We start from the raw sequence: 24,508 nt of genomic DNA on the forward strand, positions 1-24,508 counted from the left end.
CTCCATGTTTTTTACAGTAGCCCAAACTGGACAAATTAAACAAGTTTTTATAACAACTGAAGGCTACCACAGGTTGTCTTTCGTGTTTGGAAGGGGAGGGTGAGGTGAGGGGTATTCAGCTGCAACATGCAACATCACCACTAGATGTCACTAAATTCTACACACTGACCCTTTAAAGAACTTTAAAGTAAACGTAAAGTTACTATGCTTGTTTCATCCTTTGACTTAAACCTCTGTGGCTGGTGTTCATTTAAATCATTTCATCCAGCCTTCAAGTTTACTAAGGCTGCCATCTTTCAAACAGAAATACTCTACATGTTTCTGTACCCTTTTCTACACATTACCCATAATCCAGTCTGACATAAATTTGGAAACTTTGGGATCCCCTCTGCTCTAACGTCCTGTGGGTTTTGCAGTAAAAGTCATCTGATGAACCAAGGCAGAATTGATCATCTAAAGTGTTTTTTTCTAAATTAAATGCTTTTGTTAGGTAAATATTTTTTTTAAATATCATCTTACAGTCCTCAGCCCTGCACCTCGCTCATGTTCTCAGCCAGGACCAGGTGAGTCACGCAGATGCCTCAGTGGTGATACATGAGGCCAGCGAGGCTGCCTCACCTTGTTATCCACCTACAGAGTTTTCATCAATCAGTAGTGTGGAGCTGACATTTGTCATATTTGGGATTTGCTGGTTTCAAATGCAGACATTTTGCAGCCAAGCTTTAAATAGACTGTTGACCGCAGAATATTTGGTTGAGTGTGTGACAGAGAGAGTGAAGTGCTGCCAAGAAGCGTGTGTGCGTGTGTGCGTGTGTGTGTGTGTGTGTGTGTGTGTGTGTGTGTGTGTGTGTGTGTGCGTGTGCGTGTGTGTGTGCGTGTGTGTGTTTGCAGGACAGTATGTTTATGTGTGTAATGTGTGTTGGAGAGTGGCTGGGGAGGGCATAAGTGAATGGCTGTGCTATTGCATCCTCCCAGGAGACCTCTAAAACGCACGCGCGCACACACACACAGAGCGAGAGCGAGAGAGAGAGAGAGAGAGCGAGAGAGAGAGAGAGAGAGAGAGAGTACCTTAGCAGCTCCTCCTTCATCCCCAGAAAACTCCCATCTCTCTGACATACCTCTACATCCTCGCACCGCCCCTCAACTAAAGTCAGCTCACACACTCTCTCCTCAGGCAGACACACCGAGGGACGGTGGTGTTTGAAGAGGAGCCGTGCGTCTTTACGCTCAGAGTGTGTGTGTATGCGTCCTGCGAGAGTTGAAGAGCCCGCTGCGCTCAGACAGGACAGGAGTGCTGGACCCGGCAGCAAGTGATAAGCCGTCAGAGAGGAGGAAGAGGAGGTGGAGGAGGAAGAAGATCCACCGGGCAGCTCGGTCAATTGGCTTTGATTTGTCCACCTCCACACGCGTCTCTCCCTGCTCATGTTTACGCGCGGCTGAGAGGGAAAGCGCACAGGTTGGTTTAGAAGAAGGGTCCGGTTGAGCCCGAGCGGCTCCAGAGATTTGACTATATATCATTTTTTTATTTAAGCATCCCTCTTTCTTCCCCCCGTCACCCTGTCCCCTCTGAGTGAGGAGTGGCAGAGGGCGCGGGAGAACCGGGTGGACGGATCGCGGAGCTGCGCGCCTCCCCGGTGCCTGATCCACTGGATGCGGGATGATGGATTAACAGACATCTCCGGACCCTGCCGCCTTTTCTTTTTTGCTTTCTTTTCCACCACCCCTGTCCACCTCGGGATTATTTCAGCTCGCACCGACCTCCCCTCCATCCTTCTCGAGATGACCGAGGAATGTGTTCTGCGGTGCGTCCTGATGCTCTGCTGTGCGCTCCTCTCCGCCAACGCCAGTAACTGGCTGTAAGTTGGACTCCACGCCGCCTCTCTAACCCTCATCCTGATTTTAGAGTGCGCACCATACTCACTCCTCTCCACTTCCAATCTTATAGCATTCACCTGTTCTCTTTCTCCTCCTCATCTTCACAGCCTCCTCCAGCTTGGTGGTCTCTCATGTTAATTGTTAACTATCCAAACACACTCACACACACTCTCCCTCCTGCAGGTCTCTTTCTGTCTCCCCCAGACTTAATAACTTACCAACACTGCTACATCCCCCATTACACAAGTGAGAGAGCACATGCTCTTTCTTTAAGGCGCAGGTCGCCATAAAACAGCATTTTCTTCATTGAAAAATGACAATGACAATGCATCCTGCACGTAATATATATATTAATATAATATATAACGGCAGGTGGAATTATGACTCTAATATTCACATGCAGCCTGAAGGAAACAGTATATAAAGTTCATTGACCAAGTTTCCTTTCACCCTGATATCTTTCTGCCCACATTTGAGAGGAGATGCTCTTTGGAATCGGATCAGTAAATGTTAGTAATGGTGCAGTAATGTGGAGAGATTTGAGATTTTTTAGTGCAGGCTGTGAAATTTAATGAGCTAATTTTCTTTAAATGTCAATAAAAATGTAAAAACTAACAGTGAAGAGTTCCCGGAGCAATAAAACCTCTGCCCTGCATCCTTCATAATCTTAAAACTCTTAATCTTGTGGTTTTGTCAACACTGATGTTATTTTATATGCAAGAGAAATAAAATCATTAATATAGTCATTATTAGGGAGATGTGGGGTAGTTCAGCTGCATCTGAGCTCAAATAACTCCTTCTAAAAACTGTCTTACAATAGTTTCTAAATGCTTACTGTACAATTGCATGAAGTAGAAGAGAACTGCTGTGAGTTATTAAATTCTGCAGGTGAACACCGAACATTTATATGACCAGAAGACAATATCATAAGGATCTCGCTGGAGATTAGAAATAATATAAAAGTACTACACGGTCAGAACAAGCCTTCATTGCGTAGTGGAGGATGTTGGAGCAGCCAGACTGCAGGGTAGAGCTGAGCGGGGAGCCTGTAGCTGAGCTGCACAGTGCCACCTCTTCCTGGGGCCGGTCGGTCGGGTCGCATGTGTGTGCCTGCTCTCCCAGCAGCCTGTGGGAGGTGGCCAGGTGGGTTTCTGCATTCCTCCGCAGGCTCCACTCCATTTTGCGCTGTCATTCATTCCTCTCAGCTTCTGCTAATTTACAAGCAGCGCTCATCACTCAGGGAGGACCCTCCTCAGGTGGTACGAGTTATACCTGACGCTGGTGCAGTTATTGCACGCTCACCTGCTCTTAGAATCTTACAATTGAAGTGTCTGCTTTGCCAAACAGTGACTGCGTGTTGACTTTCATAATTGTATAATTTCCTTGTGTTAATCCATTTGTAATAGTCATAATAGTTAATAATACACTCCAGCCTGCCATGTTTACATCAGCCGAGCGCCGCAGACGGCCCAACTGACATTGTTGACAGATTCATCAGAATAAGTCAAATCAAGGCCATGCCAAACAGCAGTGCCTACCCTCACTGAGTGCAGAGGTAATTGTGCTGTTCAGGGCTGAAGGCGTGGTGACAGCAGCACAGAGCAGGCATGTACAGGCAAGCTGCCGAGCTGCCAGTCCGCTCTACGGGGTTGCACTGTTCAGGAGAATCTGTGTGTGTGGCTGTGCGGACTGTAAATCGGAGTCCTCAGCACCTCAGTCTCACCTTCACGCCGCAGTCAATACACTCAGGGTCACGGGATGGAGAGCACTTAGATTACTGCTGTATACAAGTGGTGACAGATCGAACTGTAAAACATGCATTAACTAACTCACTGCACACTCTGAGCAGTTTACCACAACGCCACTTGATTGGACGGGGCAACATGGGTGTTCATTTCAAGTGTTAATCACATGGGTGGGGGTTTGCTCTCTACATGTATTTGTCTTCATGAGACACCCGCTCACTGTGACTGCTGCGTCATGTACTTATCTCGTACTCTATCTCACTGTGGATAACAAACCCACATGAAATGATGTGAGAACATCAAGGGATCATGACACATGTAAAAGACCCTCTCCTACTTCGGAGCACAAGGGGTCAGGGGGTCAGGGGGTCAGGGGGTCCCTGGGCCTGTGCCTGATGGACCTGTTCTGTAATTCATCTGAGGGTAGGAGGAGTGTCCATCTACATGACTGAAGCTTTTTTTAATACATTTAAAAAAAAAATTTAATTCATGTGTTCAGATTAGATTTTGTTTTTGACGCTCTTGGTATATATGTTTCTATACCAAAAACAGTTTGATTCAATACTACAGAGAATGTAGCCATGACATTGGAAAAAAGTTTGGTGCTGACGTCATTATTCTTCCACATGTTTCTATTCACCGTAGACGTTGTGTTGTGGTTCTGAAAAACGCGAGTTGCAATTAATTTGGAATATGACGACTTTCAGTAGATTGAATTTTGCTTGAACAATTCATTTGATAGAAGATTTTGAATTAATATGTAATAATATTAATTATATTATATTGTATTAATTTATTAATATTTTCTTTGCATTGTAAGGCCTGCCTTTGATTTATAAAAGCAAAAGAGTTTGGTTTTAAGATATGAAATCAGTATTTATTAATCATGAAATTCTCAGAAGATTAATCGATAATTAAAACAAATAAATGCCACCCTCGTGCTGTTATATGAGAAATATGACACACTATTGTTATTTCACTCATGAAGCCTTTCTTAAAGTTTGCATTCACTAAATATGATTTACAAAAGTTGAACTGTTTCCTCAGAGGTGCTCTTCACATTACTGCAGCCTGACCTGGACTGCACTTTAACTTTTGACTGTCACTGTCACCTTCAGCACCTTTATAATCACTTTGCCAAATCTCTGTGGCTGCTGAGTTATGTGTTATGTGTCCCGCTGCTGAAAAGGGATTTCAGTGCTACTTTTCATTAGTTTGTCTGTCATCGCCCACCTCCTCCGCCTCTGATTCTGACCCTGCACTGACTGGTTCGGCTGCACCTGCACGCTGCTCCAGGTCTGCTTTTCATCTGCGTAGCTGTCGTTTTGTTTTTGATGGAATATATATATATATATATTGGCATCGCCCTCGGCAATGGCACAAAGTCAGTATTTACCACGCTCGGTGCAGAACAATGGTAACCACTGACTGTGCAACACACATGCTCAAGCTCACACACCGACACATGCACAGCTGTTACCCAGGCATAGATATCCATCGAATAACCATCGAATAACTTGCCCGTAATATTTAGTAAATTAAAAAACTCTTGTTTAGTCCCAGCAAGGTAGCTTTGTTGCATTTCTACCTTGTTTTCTAACAATGAACAAATTGGACAGACATCTTCAACTGAAACATTTTCAGCATCAGGGCAAGAATTTAGCAAAGAAGAGACTTTCAATAGACAAAGTTTGGGGAACCACTCTTCTATAGGGAACTAGTTACAATTCATATTGAGGTGGGCATGAATACCAGTACTAACTTTGCAATGGCTGTCAAGATATTTCTTGCAAAACAAAAATGTTAACCACAAGGTGGCGCTACATGGGAACTCAAGGGATCATTAAAGCCATTCTGATCATCCTGTGGGAGCATAAATCTACTAAGTTAAGGATGAATAGTAAAACCTTTGATCCTCTGACTTGAGTGACATCATCAGGTCAGAATTTCAGTTTGTCCAGTACTTTGGTCAAATTTCTAAGCTAACGACATTCCAATCAGCCTAATTAGCAGACATTAGCATGCTGACACATCGAAGTAGATGGTTAAAATTACACCTGATAAACATCAACATCAGTAGCAGTCACACAAGTCATTGTGGATATATTCACGCTTGAGTATGACTTTAAAATCTTACTCTACCTTTCTACCATAATTACTGTGTTTACTCACTATTTTTAACTGAATCAATTGATTCAAACGTTGCTTTAAATGTTAAGATGTACTTCAAAAGATCTCAGATGCTGACCTGAGTGTAGTTGTAAATCATTTCTCTCACCACTCCTGTGGTAAAAGAAGGATTACATCTGGCATGTGTCTAAAGAAAAGACAGAAAACAAGAGGCCGTGCTCGTCTTCATTTATTTGTTTAGTTAAACTTTCATGAATCTGCTCTGCAGAAAGGATTAGAGACCTCAGATGTTTGTTCAGGAAAGCTCGTCTCTTTTAAAACCTAGAAAGAGTTGAGTGTTTGCTTTTCAAACACTTCACTTTCAGTTGGGAACAGTGGGTTCAAGTTTGGATGCCATGTGCTGCTGTCAACATGAAGCAAGAGATATAGCAGCGAAGCCAGTGGGAAGATGAATATGATTGGAAAATCATATATCATCAGCAAATTGATCTGGTTTATGTAAAATGTTGCTTTGCTATTCCTGTTGTCATGGTTATGTTATCATCGACAACAAGGCTGGCACTAAAATAGGAGAGTTGCAAAGAGTCATTTATTGAACCCCAAAAAAACACAGAATAATTAAGCCTAACCGTGGGTTGTATTAATAGGACAGACGACAATAGTGTGTGCAATGAGTATGGCGTATATGGTGTTGTATGATGTGACAAACCAAAGAGACCAAGGAGGAAGGTTGGGGAGGATGCCGAGGGAGAAAGAGAGAGAGAAAGGTGGACCAAAATGGTCGTTCTTTATGTGCTTTAGAGGCTCAGCCCAGATGCTGCAGGGTCGAGCAAACAATCCTCTCCACCTCGCAAGGGACAAACACGGCAGAGAGAGAGGGTCGTCACAGCTATCGTCAAAGTCCACTTATGTAAAGCAGGATAAAGAACACGCACAAACACTGGTCTTTTCTTTCTGTCTGTGTCTCTCTCTTTGTCTTTCAGTTTCTTTGTGAGTGTGTAGGTGCATGTGTAAGCATGTGATCATATATTGTCTGCTTGTCTCCTGGACAACGTAAAGAGATGGCAGCTGATGGGTAACCAGAGAAAGCAGAGCCCTTGGGTATGCGGCACTTCCGGTACAAGCTGGCGCCTCGTACACACACGCACACACACATGAATGTGGTAAAGCTGTGGCCTGTTATTTCGAGAACTCATGTCACCAGAGTGTGTGTACAATTATCGTGACACGCTTGGGGCCACAGGGAATCACTCAGGGTGACCAGATTAATGCCAGGACAGCTCGGGGCTGACGAGGAAACATCAGGGTCGCTGAAAGACGAGAGACCGAACTGAACACACAGAGGTGCACAGGGTTTTTAGGAGACACAACACCGGGCTGTGAACAGCTGATCGAATTCCAAAATGTATATGGATGCATTGACTTGACAGCAAGTTACATTGACTTTTCTTTCAAACGTTTCAAAATATCTCGATCATAGCATCTGCAAATACCTGAGAGGGGGCATGTGTTACATGTGGTGAAAGTGTCAGGTGAAGGTCAGTGCTACTGACTTGGCCTGTATATCAATATGGCCGGCAGTTACAGAACCATTGAGAGTGACACACAGCTCATGGAGGCAATTCATTTATCAACTACTGCAACTCAGTCAAATCAGTCCCTCTGAGAGCGCATACCTCCACCAAGGCTGATGCCCTTTTTTGCCATTTTAAAGCACTGTTTCCCCTTAAAACTAGACTGTGGCAGCACGCCATATTCTAATTTGTCCCACCACAGTTTCAGAATGAACCTAAAAAATGTTAACACTTCTCAGTGTCTCAACAGAAGAGAGCACTAACTTTGTGTTTTGCTCTGCATTGTATAGCTGTGTGCAGCACTATTATGTCCATAACGTTGTTACTGTCCATACAGACTGTCAGACCTCAAAGTTTCAGCTGCAGTTGTGCATGTAACCCGCAAGTGGTATGCAATGCAGTTCTGTCTCTCAGATGAGAACTTGTCTCTCACTCTTGAGTCAGTGTACTTCACTTTCCGTCACTCGGAATCTGCGGCACTACAGAGCAATGTTTGTGCACATGCACGTGCACCCCTCGACCGCCATGGGGTGAATGAATTCTGTGGGAAATGCTGCAAAGAAATCGAAACTTTCAGTATACAGCCTTTTTTTTTTTTGATCCACCAAAATTGACTGTTCTTTCCTGACCTACACTGAATCCTTCCACCGAGTTTCATGGTAATCTGTCAAGCAGTTTTTGTGTAATTCTAATAACTAACAGACAGAAAAAGGAAAATATAACCTGCTTGGTGTCAGGAACAATAATAACTCTGCACACAGGAAGTGCCAATAGGCATTTCAGTGTAATATAACATTGCTATTGAGCCAAAATGTTAATAAATGATGGTTAAAAACATGGAGCTGAAGTTGTAGCTCACAGAATCTGTGGCAACAGTATCTCAGTATTGTCTGTGTGGGGCTCACAGTGGCAGACTTTTAAAATCCCTACGTCCCTGTCCAGGTTAATACCCCCTAATTATCACAGCAAGAGCAAACTGAGCATTAGGAACATGTAAGGGCACTTAATGTAGCGTTCAATGCTTCACTTCAGTCTGCAAACAAAAAGTCCAAATTGAAAACTTAAGGATTCTGTTCAGACGAGGTACCAAAAAAAGTGAGAAGCATGCTGTAAATGAATTCTAACCTTGTGCACAGAGAGTTCTTTATACATGCAAACTTGTGCACAACACATAAGTTACACATGTGTGTTAACTGTGTAAACAGTAATCAGGAGCGGTAAATGCTGCATGTTCAAGCCTGCCCACTGTGCATGACAGATTTCAACTTTACAAGCAGGCTCATCTTGTTATCAATTGCGATCAAAAGTGAATGCGAAAATAACACAACCATGAATTCATTGAATTCAGATATGGATGCAACTCACTTTTGATTCAGTTCACAACTTTATGAATGTTTGAATCCACATTTACAACGTAAGAGATCAAATCATCGGTCTTGTAGTGACTTGTCTAATATCTTGTGTATTATCCTGCTCACATGCAGTTTGCCTCAGTGTCATTGCAAAATCTTAAACTTGTAAAATTATTAAAATTTCAAATTGCATATTGGATCATACCTCTCCTAATCTATTAATATACAAATTATTTTAACCTCATTCTCATCTTGTAGCTCATGGACTTTTAATAGGCCATTATCAAAAATGTAGCTTACCACACATTTACCATAACTACAGGTGCATTTGTAATTCATTTAATTTATTTATTAGCCACTTGGCAACTCTGTGCAGCTAAATAACTAAAACACATAGGTGACACGGTTATGCTCTCATCAATGTAATAACATAGACATCCAGCTTTGGCAAACAAGCTCTGACAAGCTGTCTGTATCTGTGGAAGGGAGAAGATCTTGTGAGCTGTTGGTGGAGACCAAAGCATGAGCTAATACAATTTGTTAGGGTTTTTTGTAAATGATAGTAATTGAGGTTATAGCCCTGTTGCTGATCATCAATATGCCATTTACTGTTATAAGCTGGTGTTTTAAATTGTTGGACATTTGAAAACTTTGCTCATTCATGCTACATTATTTGTGTCCCTTGGCTGACACATAGTACCATTGGCTTACAAACTACCTCAAATAACAAAACTGTCTTAATGGGGTCAGAGGGGTTGAGGGCCACTGGGACCCACTGGAAACTGATTGGCCACTTACAGTCTTACTGATTGGTGACTTACGGATGCTGTCAACCTGTCTATGGGTTGGTCAGTCTACCACCAGATCTGGACAGACTACTGATGCTGGATGTGGTACAGACATTCATGGAGTCCAGAAGGTGTATCATACTGACTTTAGTGATCCTCTCTTTTCCTCTTGATGTTGCATTTGTGTTTTGTAGTTAAACAGATGTTTGATGAAAACATTTGATGAATTGGCATTTATTTTGCTACACACATTGATATACCTCCCAGGATGAACTGTTATCATTTTGGTGATTCCTTTACTGACTTCACATGCAGTGCCAAAATCAGATCAATATTTCATCAATATTTAAATACTTTTTGGATTTGGATTCGTAACAATAATAAACCGCATGGTGCCAGAGCACCTAGTATAGCTGTTGACTATAAATCCTGTGTAGAAATAGGTTTAAATGGCAAAATATTATGTGAAAATCCAATGACATTTCAGCGTTATAGAAAATACATTGAAAACTAAGGGTAGACACCTGCTAGGGGATGATGGGTCACAGAGATGCAGAGACCAGCACCAACATGACATGATCACACATGTCGATAATCTTTGTCCAACTAACCCCAACAGCACAAGTCCACCAACACGCCACTTAGGTGGGGCTTTGAGCCATGTTTAGCAACCCGGCTGACTTTACCTCCAAACTGAAATGGTCACAGGTACATAGCACAGCAATCAGCAGCAGCCAAGTCCTGCATTTAGACACAATCAGCTGTTCACAGCTATTGTTTCCTGAAAGCTACAGACAGAGCCAGAGCGCCGGTTACATCACCTGGAAAACAATAGAAAGCGGAACAAAGAATCAGAAGACAGTTGGATGAGGCTGGTGCTCACGTACATTATACTGACACACGTGTACATAAATACACACACATAGATACACACACACACACTAATTGGTTCCTAGTCTTTTGGGGCCACAGCACTAACACCAAGCAGTAGGTTAATTTCATGGCATTTAGGGCCTCTTTTCCCAAATGTGTGTGTGTGTGTGTGTGTGTGTGTGTGTGTGTGTGTGTGTGTGTGTGTGTGTGTGTGTGTGTGTGTGTGTGTGTGTGTGTGTGTGTGTGAGTGCGGGTTGTGGTGTTGGCAGAGCATGTTATTTTTAGGGGGAAATGAGCTCTAGTGGAGCCAGCAGAATTAAAAATACACTCAGACACGTGTGGGCACACATATACACACACACACACACACACACACACACACACACACACACACACACACACACACACACACACACACACACACACACACACACAAAACCACACAAGTGCTGGCAGACACACACACAATATAAGTGCTGATTGAACTCATCAGGTAGTTTTTATTTTCTCCATTAACTCTTTCCCGTCTTATTCCTCCCTGCCTCCTCTCCTTTTTCTCTCCTGCACTGTCGGACTTTAAATGATTCCCAGTGTCCTTTTTCCATTTTCTTCCCCCTCCCTCTTTCTTATCTTTCATTCTTTCCATTCGAGGTACTGTCTCCCCACTACACGGTTTTGAGTGTAGTGACTCAGAATTTGATCCACCTCGTCTTCCAATACAATAACTTGCACACCCACCCATTATTCCCACCACCGCCCTCAGATTCGTGAACCAATGACTGAACGTCACCAATGCTTTGTTTTTTCTTTTGGATGTTTTGGTTAATTCTCAGTGAGATATCCATCTTTTTAATGATTCATGCGTTTAACTCCTGGCAAAGAAACATGCATATTACCATAGCTAATTCCCAAATGCTTTATATCCTATACTCTGACTCAAAGCACACATTATCTTTAAAAATCATACATCTACAAAGTTTTGATTTTCCCATCATCTTCAACATGACATCAACAGCATTGCAATCAAGATAAAGGGTAATTCTTAACTGCAGCCGTTCCCACATCCACCACAGTAATGCTGTTGTGTTTATGTTGAGGTATTTACAGTTATTCAATTATCAGTTACAAGTATCAAACAATATCATCTAAAAGTCAAGCTTGAGCACTGGCATGCTCTCCGGATAATCTCCAGAGGGGCTGTATGTGAGCAAATGTCTGAGTGTGAGGCTCTGGAGTTTGTCTTGCTTGCGCCATGGTAAAAACCTGGAGAATGTCTCAATGAACCGATGTGAAAACACAGGAGGAGATCCCCCTCAGGAAGCACTACTAGCAAGGAGGTGTGTTGATGAGACGCAAAAATGAAAAAAACTAAAACACTGCAAACATCTCAGGATGAAAGAACGCTTCCTCACTCGTAGAAGACACTGACAAACATATCAAGCAAGCTTTTGGTGATAAGGGCTGATGCCGCTGTCGATGTGCTGGAAACTAAAATCTGTGATCTCGGCACCGAAATTTAACTTTATACATCTTGCAGTCTGCACGACCCCTGATCTGAACAGGCGAAGAATCTCCCACTGCGTTGTTCATGTGTAAAAAGGCAAACTCCGGGGAAAGTCCAGACCCAGTTCTGCAGGCATTGACCAGACTTCATTTCTGAAAATGGCTATAGCATGAAGCTGATGTACTTTTTATGTGGTTAATGGCCCTGCTTGTGAGACACTGTTTTAATAGACATGTGTTTTCTGTCAACTGGCACCACAGAGCGATATGTGTAATTAGGACACGCATTACATTGGATCTGATTTACAGAGATCAGGGGTCAAGGTGTCAGTAGCAGGACAGGAGCTCACTGACACCGGACTTGACACAGGTTCAAAGGTCAGTCTCACATTTGCAGGTCAGTGGTGGTCACTGAGATCCACCTTTGCTTTCTTTGCAGCTCTGCTTTTTCTTTGTCTTCAGGAAATATTGATTACAAGTGGTGTCAGTTGACATACAGAGGGTTTTAAAGAGCATGATGCACAGTACAAGGTGAGGAATATACAAGTATTTTATATTTTATCGTTCTTTCCCCACCTGCTTCCTTTTGCAAGGAAAAATCTTCAGTGTAAAACATCAACAATGATGCTCCGAATTCCAGACCCCAACTTGTTTAAAGTCACAGATCAGACCTTTAAAAACTAATAAACACTATAGTTCAATTGAGAAAAGATATCAAGATAGATTTGTATTTTAGAACTTAACCAGTAACCCTTTCACATGCAATGAGCAGCTGGAGAACACTTTTCAGGAAAATGTTGAAAGTTGTATAAGGTCTTTCTTCAACTGCCAACACACTGGCTGTCTAAAACTGTCCACTGTTCAGGGAGATATCTACAGGTAAACTGGGAGAACAGTGCCCTCTAGAGGTCACAACATGTCTTACATACTGTAGGTGTCCACTGCAGAGGGGACAGGGAGGGTTAGCTCAGGTCACACCACCATTTATCTTTACTTGAAGTCTCCTGCAGCCTCTCCGCTGGCAGCGCTGAATCTGAGGCTATATTGTCAGTTGTGAAACTGAGCTGTCGCTTCATTTCAGTTTAATTCTCCTCATGGCAGTTTGTTGGTCTTAAACTAAAGAAAAATATTGTGCATCAAGTAAAAACTCGACTGTAACTTGTTGTTGCAGCGTTGCCTGCAGCTCTGTTGGTTCCTTTAAGAGCTGTGCACAGCAGCTCAGTAGAAAAGACGTTTCTTAGACTCTTTCTTGCAGCTCTGCTCCTTTGCATTTCCAATCCATGCTATATTTACCTGTCAGTGTGTGCCTCCGCTGTGTGCTCAGTGCTGGAAAGGCAAACACCAGGATATTTTCATATAAATACACATAAGAGATGACGGAGGCAGAGAGTGAGCTACAGTTTGTGAGCATTTGTGTCCCTTTGTACGTGTGTGTATGTGTTGAGTGTCATGCAGATGTGTCCAGCTTCCATACGCCCTCTACCCCTTTTTTTCCGTTTCTGCACTGTCTCTTAGATTAGTCAAAGAAGTAAAAAAAATGTAATATTCAATGTTGAATTAAGATAGTGTCAACGCAGAGTTGTGGAAAATTGATTGGTTAGATATATTTCAGCCAGAATGAGAATTTTATGGGAGTCAGGTATAGGAAGGGTGTATGGGACTTAATGTTAAACTATATAAAAATAGAAAACAGTGGATTGTATAAAGTTGAGATATCCGACCTAGATTTCCCTAGAATTAACAGAATGAGGAAAGTAATATCTACAAATTGCTTGTTTTGTCTGACAATAGTCTCAAGACAATTAATTTACACCAAAACAACAACAACAAATTCTAAAATTCTAAAATTTCATTAAGAAGCCAAGAACAAGCAAAAAATCCTAATTTGTTTATTTATTGTCGTAAATGAATGGGTTAAATTAATAATTTTGAATCTTTTGAAACATGCATGAGTAATGAATAATACCAATTCCATTCAATATGAAGTAAGTCACTATTCTTAGCACAAAACCATTACTAACAAAATATTTCAAACCAGTCTTTACACTTCAGTTCAGGTAAAAAAATAAGTAACATGTCTATTAGAGAGCATTAATGAAGGATCTTTTCTTTTACATATCTGAGGTATGCACTCTGTTTCCAACAACAACTGAGCAGGAAACTTGGTGGTGATAGTATGTGCAACAAAATAGGCCTAATCTGAGCTCAAAGATCCATTTCCTTTAGAGCTTCATTCTGAAGGAATGAAGCTCTAAAAGATAGTAAGTAGACCGTTGAGTTTAGATTGATTCGTTACATATGACTTAGCTATTATTTGACCATTAAAATTGTTGATTTATTTATTGTTGATCAACTAAAACATGAATCCAATACTCTTACACTGAAATACATAATCTGATAACTATTTTTAAAATTGAAAATAGAGTTATTCATATTTAGAAAGGCTAAAAGCTGATATATGCGTTTTTATATTATCCTTCGTCTGCTTGTCTGCAGATAAGAACGTGCGTCATAGTGTCTCCTCTGCTTGAAATTATCTCGTATTTTCAGTTTCAGCCTCCCATGAGTCTGTGGGGGGCTCAGGGTGGGAGGTATGGAGCATTCCACCTGGACACTAGTGTGTTCGCAGGCCGCTGTGTGTTTGTGTTGCATTACACATGGCAGCCTTCACAACATGACTGGCTCCACTGGGCTTAGGCCCCTGGGATTTAAGCACGCAACTACCAGAGGCTAGAGAGAGAAGAGGGAGAGGAATGAAGATGAGATGGGGAATGATGCGTGTGTGTGTGTGTGTGCGTGTGTGTGTGTGTGTGTGTGTGTGTGTGTGTGTGTGTGTGTGTGTGTGTGTGTGTGCGTGCGTGCGTGCGTGCGTGCGTGTGTGTGTGTTGCCCTGTCCTTCTACGGTTTGACTCCTCTGTCTCTGTGTTGAGGTGTTTTGTTAACCTCGTCTCTGGGAAGTGAAGGGTACACACAGTAGAATGAACAGATAAAACGAGACAGGGCAGCAAACGCTCACTCGCCCAAGGCCTGCGCTAGACTTTTCCCACGCGTGTATACACACACACACACATATACACACATGCAGAACATCACCTGAATAACAGCTTATCCAATGTTTATTAAATGTTTCCAGGGTGAATGTCAGGCCATAGGGATGATGTGTGTGTCTTTGTGTGTGTGGTGCTGCCCGTCGGTGGAGCAGCTTTCCGTTGTTGTCTCGTATTTTCTGTCTGATGGTCTCCCAGCTGGATGCCTCGGCCCAAACGCAGTGACCTGCCCAGGGCTACGCTAAACAACAAAGGGGGATCAAACATCCCACATGGCTTTGATGAAAGCCTCACAACTGCAGTGGAGTAAATCAGTGCAGGGCAGAGCTGAGCTGGAAGGGGGGGCATGAGGGGGACCTGTTGAGAAATAACCTCATGGATAGTGAGGTCTGTTTTGAACCTCTTTTCATTTTTGATTTTCTATTCAACGAGAGTTGTTGTGCTGATATTTTTCGGGAATTGTGCAACTGAATTAACTTCAAAACTGTTGTCTATTGTTACATGTGACATTACATTGTCATCTTTGCATGGAATGAAGAGACTCCTCTGTTAAAGCTGCACAGATGGACTTTTCTGACCATGTGGGAGCAGAAGAACAAGCTGAAAACACAACCTTGAAATACTTTCATGAGGAATATCTTAAAAGACTGTTTTATACAAACAATACACAGCAAATATTACCAACAGCATTACATTGTTTTACTTCATTTGCTTCCATCCAACCTGATCCTTGTATCTCTATTGTTGGTCTCCACCAGTTCCTGAGGGAAATACCTGGCTCTTTGAGAGACTAGCTGCAAACATTGTGGACAATTTAGCAGCTAGTCTCCTACTGGGTAGTGTACAGTGCGCTCAACAGACCCAGTCAAGTTTCTTTTGCAATCTACCAAACACTCTGTAAAGGTTAGGAAAACTACAGCAATCCATCACACATCAGTCACTTAATACTAATGTAGAAATAGCTACTACAGCTTTCAACAAAATGTTGGGATTTCCTGACATGAAGACATTGCAGTCGCTCTGAGGAATATTAATGAAAATGATGCCTCATGCATAAGTGGTGGTCAACGTTACGAGCGAGTGAGGTCACCAGCTAGGGTGGATGTGAGCGGAAGTGGCTGAGATGAGGTGGAGTGGGAGAGAGCGGGGTTATCACAGCGATGAGTGCAAAATACTGACACTGTCTGGTCGGGAAGAGAAGAAGGGGGCCATCAAAGAGGAAGGGAGAAAGAGAGGAGAGATAATCTGGGCTGTTGAGAGGAGGAGATGAAAGGGTGAATGGAGAGGAGGAGCTGTTTGACCTGCGTGAGGATGATATACTAATTATACTACCACATCATGCACTAATGCTAAACGTCCAGTACTTCTGTCCTGTTAGCATCCAAACTCAGGTGGGTTCAAAGAGCCGAGATGTAGCTACCAGCTGACTGTGGCAAAAGAAGAAAAATGATCTGGATCTCATGCAGAAATGCTCATATCTATCAACCCTGTGCGCTGATGTAAAACACTGCTACTAAGACTACTGTCAATAATCTGACCACAGAATCCTTTGCCGTCTGGATTTGTGCCAGGGTTTGATTGAGACAGGCAGACAGGGCTTCACTGAGGTATGTGTGGTCTGGGGAACTCATAACCGGAGACCCAGAAAACAAGCCTGAGAAAAACAACATGTCTACTTGTTCTTGTAACAGCCTAAAGGTTCATTTTGTTGGAATTTGTTTTTATTAAGTGCCATTTGATATTCAAAACCTGCCCATTGTATGCAGCAGCCTGCAAACACTGAATTCATCCCTTCATATTAAAGCAGGCTGGTGATCACATTTATTGTACCTGTCCTTTACACACTCCATCGTTTACAGTTGTGATGTATGTAGGAGTGCCAGTTGGATTTAATATGGTTTCTGTTTTTATGTGATATATTTAAGACTTTACCTGTTGGATTACAAGGTCTTACCTAAATGGAAAACTTATTTTCTTTCAATTTAAGATTTAGATTATCGGCGTTTTGCATTTGGAGCTGGGTTAGCTTAGCTTAACAGGACGATTGGAAGCACACACAAAGTTTTAAAACATACCTACTACTCAGATAAGATACTGAACAATGTTTAATTCATACTTGAACACACTCACTGTGATGATGAAACTCTGAGGAGATTCACACAATAGTTATACAAGAAGCAGTCCCAGCATGTAACGCCTCCTAAAATGAAAATGTTTCACATTTCATTGTAAAAATTAAACAAAGTCGTTCACCATCCACTTTGTACAGCGCATAGAAGAAATCTAAATATTTAAATGAGCAAAATCTAATTGGCAAACTAATTTCCACTTTTTACAGTGCAACTTGCCGTCTGTTTCTTTGAATCAAGTGATTTGTCCTTCTGTGCATACTTTTTAGCAAAATGCTTGTGTCAGGTGAGGATTTATCACCTCTTTCTTTGTTTTAGAAAAACTAACTGGACCTACAGACTCAACATGGGTTTAAATGACGTCGACAGACACTCTGCGGTGTAGACAGTACATAATCAGGGCTGCTCCCTCTGTGGGACACTCACTGAAGAAGACCTATTTCTGTAGGGTGCAGCTGGCCCGCGAGATATGAGACTGAAGTGAGGTGAGGTGGATGTGTGAGGGTCAAGGCATCCAGACCAATGCCATTTTCTCGGATTATGATATCTGCCTGACCTGGAGGTGGTGTGTGTGATAAACCACTTTCCCTCCTCTCAGTGTCCTCATTACCAGACATTTACCCAAAACATTCCCACAACCTCATGGGAACAAACACTCCTGACACCATCTCTGCTTCTCTCCTTTCGTCCAATTTAACCAACGTGGTTTGTAAGGAAACATTAAACATGGTAACTTGTTGAAATCATGTGTTGTGTCTGTATTAGAATTTACCTCTTTAACCTGCAGAGATCAGAGTCAGTATTTTCAACATCTTTACTTGTACTTTAAAGTCCCCTATAAATATGTTATTTTTCATTTTGGATAACAAAACTTAAAGAGATCCTGTTGTGTGCTTTTCTTTTTCTGTCAGGTACTTGGCCAAGCTGTCGTCAGTGGGAAGCATCAAGGATGAGGAGACGTGCGAGAGGTTACGAGGCCTCATCCAGAGACAGGTTCATACCTTTAACTACTGACTATTATGATTCAAACATTATAACTCTATGTTCACGGTTCTTTTCATGCATCCTGGTGACACAATCACCACAAACACTCAAACATGGTGGAAGTCATTGCACCGCCTGTAGAGGCTTTTCTTAGAAAAGCAGATGCACCTGTGTTTAGTTCAGCTGTTCATTCATGGCAGAGGCCTGTCCTTTTGAAATAGATTGATGTCTTTACATTATGGCTGAACAAAAGCTTTCACATGTACCTGTGTGGAGGGTTGCAATGGTGCCCAAGTGGAGCAGGCATGCATCGAAAAGTTCAGATTTTGTTATTGCAGCTAGTCCCTGTTGACCAAAGCATGGACCATGAAATAATTAGGATTAAATATTCAGAATTTCTAAATCTGTACAAGAACAGAGTGGCCAGAGATGGTAAAATGTTTTTTTTACAAAACCGAAATGTCGATTGCTAGCAATATTAGCATTGAATCTATAGTTACAGCGCCATCGGGAGTTCTGTAGTAATACATCCTGCATCAACCAATGCTGAAAGTGCAGCACAGACCTTGTTTTTTCTGCTGTAAAGATGTCATAAGATTTCTTAAAACATCTTTATCTTCGGTGTTCAAAGGTACAACTGTGCAAAATTTTAATTATTTAAATTTAAATAGGTTAGGTTTCTAAAGATAAATACACAAATCAAGCTACAATATTGAAATCAACTAACGCTAACTTGGGACTCCAGAGCAAACCACTCACTGTCTTAGCTAATACAAGAATCAGAAGCTTTTAAGCCTGTGAATCAGCCCCGGGAAGGTCTTCCAGGAGCTAAACCGTCTTGAAACCTCGAGCACCAGAAGTGTGTTGACGTGACTGACAGCTCTGAACTTGTACCCCTGTCTTTGGCCTTCTCTGAGGCTCGCTCAAAATCTTTGGAGGAAAATATCCGCTCTGTTGCCAAGCTCAATGAGTCACACACATCTTTGACAGCACATCCCCACATCAAGATCTATTTCGTGGCATATTTCAACAAAAAACTATTAGAAAAGGGTAAATGCTTTATCTTTGATAAAGACATGAATTTAAATAACTTGACGAAAAGGTGAACATTTGAAATCACTGTGGCAAAGGTTGTGAGTCCATAGATAAACTGTGTTAACACTTCACTTAGTATCTGTAATTCATATGAGGACAATACTTAACCAGTTAGTCAGTTACTAGGAGGGATCGCATCATACCTGTGTGAATATTGCACCAACATTACATTAAAACTGAAGGATTAAATGATATAAATGAATAATACCCTGAAACAGAATTTGATGCGTCATGTACATGCCGATAAACCCCTGGAAACCAATATGCTTCTTTGAGAATGTCGATCCATTATGAGTCTTATCTTTCCATACTTCAATGCATTTGATACCAAATTCAGTATGTTAGTTTGACGTAGCACCTGTGTGTTTCTGCTCCAGGTTCAGATCTGTAAGCGCAGTGTGGAGGTGATGGATGCGGTGCGTCGTGGAGCCCAGCTGGCGATAGATGAGTGTCAGTTTCAGTTCCGTAACCGTCGATGGAACTGCTCCACGCTCGAGACAATGCCTGTGTTTGGCAAAGTGGTCACCCAGGGTAAGAGAACACACTGCAGTGATTCCTGACTATAGACAATGTATCAGAATGTAGTTATTGTAAGTCGCTTTGGATAAAAGCGTCAGCTAAATGAAATGTAATGTAATGTAATGTATCAGTTAACTTAAGTATACTAAAAGCTCATGTCAGTTTAAAATATTGCAACAAATTTGAGTTTGGTTCCATTTGTGTTGGTTTAACCGCCCCCTGTATGTTAAAGTCTGGGCTCCCTCCCTGGGACTTGAATACACCCTTTATCTGTATATACACACCTCTTTTTGAAATTCAGACTAAGAAGCTCCTTTCAGTTCCATAGTCAAACAATATGACTGTGTTTGTGCATGTGTGTGTGTGTCTGCTAGGCACCCGTGAGGCCGCCTTTGTGTATGCCATCTCAGCAGCCAGTGTGGCGTTTGCGGTCACGAGGGCCTGCAGCAGCGGAGAGCTGGAAAAATGTGGCTGTGACCACAATGTACATGGAGTCAGTCCAGAGGGTAGGTCTCTCTCTCTCTCTCTCTCTCTCTCTCTCTCTCTCTCTCTCTCTCCCACACACACTCCCACACTTACACACACACACACACACACACACACACACACACACACACACACACACACACACACACACACACACACACACACACACACACACACACACAACTCATTTTATGTTGAAAAGACCTGACAGATTGGTAGCTTAGTAATAATGCCATCTTCTCTACTTGTGTGTAAAGCCATATCTTTTACAGCATCAGTAAAGTTGTATATTTTTTCTGCAAAATATAATATATATTCTACTAATGTAAAACTGTAGTGTTTATGTAATGTTTTTAACAGGGAGGAAAGAGCCATTCAGAAAACCAATCTGTCTCTATTTGAATATTGTGTCCCAGGGTTCCAGTGGTCGGGCTGCAGCGACAACATTGCGTATGGTGTGGCCTTTTCTCAGTCCTTTGTGGATGTGAGAGAGAGGAGTAAAGGCCAGTCGTCCAGTCGGGCTCTCATGAACCTGCACAACAATGAGGCTGGACGAAAGGTAACGCACTGCTCTGCAAAGAAAATCAGCCTGTTTGTAGAACACTGCACTTAAGTGTAGTGTATTCAGTATTAGAGGAAGATGTTTTCTAAAGTTGCTGGGAACAAGTTTTTTGACCTTGACATAGTTTGTTGTGTGTGTTACATAAGAGTCTGGGAGCTTACAACAGAAACAACACGGAGAGGAATGAAAACTGAGAGTCAGATATACTTAAGTCTTTTGGAGAAAGTCTAGTTAGGTTTCAAGTAATTTTAGTAAAGGCCAATTCATATGAGACATTTGCAAGTCCAGACTCAGGTCATCTAAGATTAATCCAAGTCACGTTCTTTTGTATTTTAAGTATTTTTGGAAAGTTTAAGTCAAGTTTCAAACAATTTAGGATAATTCAAAGTTTAGTCTTAAGTTATTTATATTCAGTCCAAATCAAATCTCAAGTAAGCAAAGTTCAAGTCATTCAAGATGAGTCAAGTCAAGTTCAAAATCGTTTTCGTGAATATTTCCTGTTGGTTCCTGAATGTTGCCCAGTCAAATTAAATGAATATATTTCAAAGTTTTCATTTCACAGCTGTAATGGTGAGTTTTACAAAACTGAGAATGTGTCTTTCATAATAGACCTAATGATAAATAAAAGACCTAAACAATCTTTAGTAAGGATGTCAAGAGACTTAAAAATGTACATAATTAATTACATGATTTGTGATTAATCTAATTTAACTGTAACTGAAACTGAAATGCAGATGAAAATGAATAAGGTAGCCTTCTGTGTGACTTGATGCAGTCCCTGACTGTGCAGTTTAAATTAAAATATAGAGCTTTTCTAGTCTTGATGAGAACTTACAGTCCAGTTTTACCATTCACCCATTCTCAAACACATTCATCCAGTTCATCTGTGTGCAGCCCTTTCAGACATCAGTCACACAGCTGTCAGGGGCAATTGTGGGGTTCGGTCTCTTGCCCGAGGATGCTTCAGCATTGGCAATGGAAGAGCCGGGTATCTAACCATCGATGTTCTGAACCTCCTGAGCCACACCCGCCACAGAGAGGACAAATAATCTATAATTATTTTTAAGCAATCAATCAGATTACATTTTAGGCTTGCAAGGTCTCCTTGTCTGTAGTTAACATGAAAGTCTCAAGATAAGTTTTTAGAGACTCAGGTCTGAGAAACGTTAAGTCTCACAGCAGTCAAGTCAAATGCAAGTCCCAGTCCTTATTTGTTTGTCCCATGTCCAAGTCTCATGTCCACAGCTCTGGTAGCAGTGAAAAACCTTGTTATAGTTGTTACTGTAGCAACAAAGAGTCTGTTTTGGAGAGATGTATGCTGGCAGTGGTGTGGGTCACCACCTCGTCTTTACAGATATTCCTCATCGGCATCATCTTGTTTTACTGTCCGTTAGCTAACCTGAGGTTCTTTGGCATCTCTGCAGGCCATCTTGTCCCACATGCGTGTGGAGTGCAAATGTCACGGAGTTTCGGGCTCCTGTGAGGTGAAGACCTGCTGGAAAGCCATGCCGCCGTTCCGCAAGGTGGGCAACATCATCAAGGAGAAGTTTGACGGCGCCACTGAGGTGGAGCAGCGCAAGGTGGGCACCACCAAAGTCCTGATGCCTCGCAACTCCCAGTTCAAACCTCACACGGACGAAGACCTGGTCTACCTGGAACCTAGTCCAGATTTCTGCGACTACGACCCACGCACGCCGGGTATGCTGGGCACGGTGGGCCGCCAGTGTAACAGAACGTCAAAGGCCATTGACGGCTGCGAGCTGATGTGCTGCGGCCGCGGCTTCCAGACGCAGGAGGTGGAGGTGGTGGACAGGTGCAGCTGCAAGTTCCACTGGTGCTGTTATGTCAAATGCAAACAGTGCCGCAAAATGGTGGAGATGCACACTTGCCGGTGATGGAATTGGGAGCGTAGAAGGCACTGCTGATGGACAAAACAAACGCCCCCACACTCTTTATCAATTAACAAGGCTGGAGGGAGCAAGGAGGACTTGTGAAGCTCCTTCTTCTCCTGCTCCAAACCACCCCGCCCGCCTACTACTGGAAACAGACTGAGTGGCTAAGAGGTCAAAGGTCATTCTATTCATTTCATGCCACCATGTATGGATATGGGTAGTTTATGCATGGGATTTCCTACAAGGCTACAGAGGCAGTTTGTTTCTTCTCAAGTAGAGAGCATCTTTCACTTTCAGTCCCCCTCCCTCACTCTCGTATTTGATTTGTCATTGATGCTTATTATTTTTGTAATGTTTAACTTATTTGTTGAGACTGACGGGGGGTGGACCTAGGAGGAGGGACAGACGAGTGAAGATAAGGGACAAAGTGGACCCATGGGTGGGCAGGTGGATGGGTGGGATTAAGGGGTGGGGTCAAGAGGAGTGTTATTTGCCCTCTGTCCTTGCTGCTGCTGCTTCGGTGACTCATTTCGTGGATGTCAAAAAAGGGAGACGCCAGGTCTGTCAGAGGACTTGAACAACAAAGAGAAGCGAGTCGCGGATGGACTTTCTGCGATTTGCATCCTCGGTGTAACATGGCTGTGCAGCGCTGGGGTTCAGTTGCTGTTAAGTCAAGTATTTTACCCCCTGCAATGCCCTGATGCTGCTCCACTCACGCACACACACACACACGCGCGCGCACACACACACACACACTCACACACACTCTCTCTCTCTTTCCTGGAGGATGATGATGATGATGATGATGATGATGATGATGATGATGATGATGATGATGATGACGATGAAAATGATGAAAATGATGAAAATGATGATGATCATGATGATGAACAGGTGAAAGCCACTGTCCGCTCCTTTCTGTCTTTTCTGTCGGCCATTAGCACTGACAGGTGACGGGCATCAGACACAAAACACTCACAAACTTAACTTAAAACAACTCTAAAACAACACCTGTATTCATTCATAGCTGCTACCTGCAACAGGAAACCAGAAAGCTTGTACTGAAACAGCTTCCAGATCAGATCTAAAATGAACATTGTGTTGTGAAAATGTTGCGTGCCCATTTGGATTGATTTAGATCTTGGCCTCCTCCTGCACGCCGGCATCTGCCAGATGCTAGTTGACTTAACGCAAACACAAGTAAACAAACAGCGATGTGCATGCACCAGCAAACACACAGTGTAAACACACACACACACACACACACACACACACACACACACACACACACACACACACACACACACACACACACACACACACACACACACACACACACACACACACACACACACACACACACACAAAGGGGTCTGAGAGGGCTGCCGAGCATGTTCACCATGCATGATGACTGAAGCACTTTCTCTCCAAGCGCACATAGAGCTCTCGCCCCACAACAAGCATCCAACCACATATTCACTGTTTCTGTCTCTCTTTCTCTGACACACACACACACACACACACAGTTTCTCAAGCCACTGTCAGGACTCTCTTGTTGTCTTGTACCACCACCATAAAGCCAAGCTTTCCTATAATAACGTGCTATCATTATAGATACATACTGTAGATCTGTAAAGACTTATACACTGAAGAAGACTATACTGCCTATGAATGTATGTTAATACGGAATATATGCTGTGTCAAAAATGACTGTTGTGAATTCTTTCTAAAGAAACTACGTGTCGTTTGTGTGTGTGTGTGTGCGTGTGTGTGTGTGTGTGTGTGTGTGTGTGTGTGTGTGTGTGTGTGTGTGTGTGAGCGAGAGTGAGTGAAAGAATGCCACGAAAACGATGATGCCCAGAAGGAAAGAAAGAACATGAGAGGACAGAAAGATGGAAAGTGAAAGAGCAGATCCTATTCCACCACCAGACCCTGAAAAACACACACATACACA

At 42.5% G+C, this 24,508-nt stretch overlaps 1 protein-coding gene across 1 annotated transcript; it reads left to right on the plus strand.

Moving 5' to 3' along the window:
- Positions 1–1,128: 1,128 nt before the first annotated feature.
- On the plus strand, positions 1,129–23,856 carry wnt4 (wingless-type MMTV integration site family, member 4). Its single transcript, XM_034584666.1, has 6 exons — positions 1,129–1,856; positions 17,928–18,009; positions 19,473–19,626; positions 19,989–20,120; positions 20,517–20,659; positions 22,087–23,856. Exons 1-6 carry the CDS (start codon positions 1,651–1,653, stop codon positions 22,555–22,557), a joined length of 1,188 nt encoding a protein of 395 aa, XP_034440557.1. The 5' UTR covers positions 1,129–1,650; the 3' UTR covers positions 22,558–23,856.
- Positions 23,857–24,508: the final 652 nt, after the last annotated feature.

The sequence above is a fragment of the Hippoglossus hippoglossus genome, chromosome 5 (assembly GCF_009819705.1).
Source record: "Hippoglossus hippoglossus isolate fHipHip1 chromosome 5, fHipHip1.pri, whole genome shotgun sequence".
Classification (NCBI taxonomy): Eukaryota; Metazoa; Chordata; class Actinopteri; order Pleuronectiformes; family Pleuronectidae; genus Hippoglossus; species Hippoglossus hippoglossus.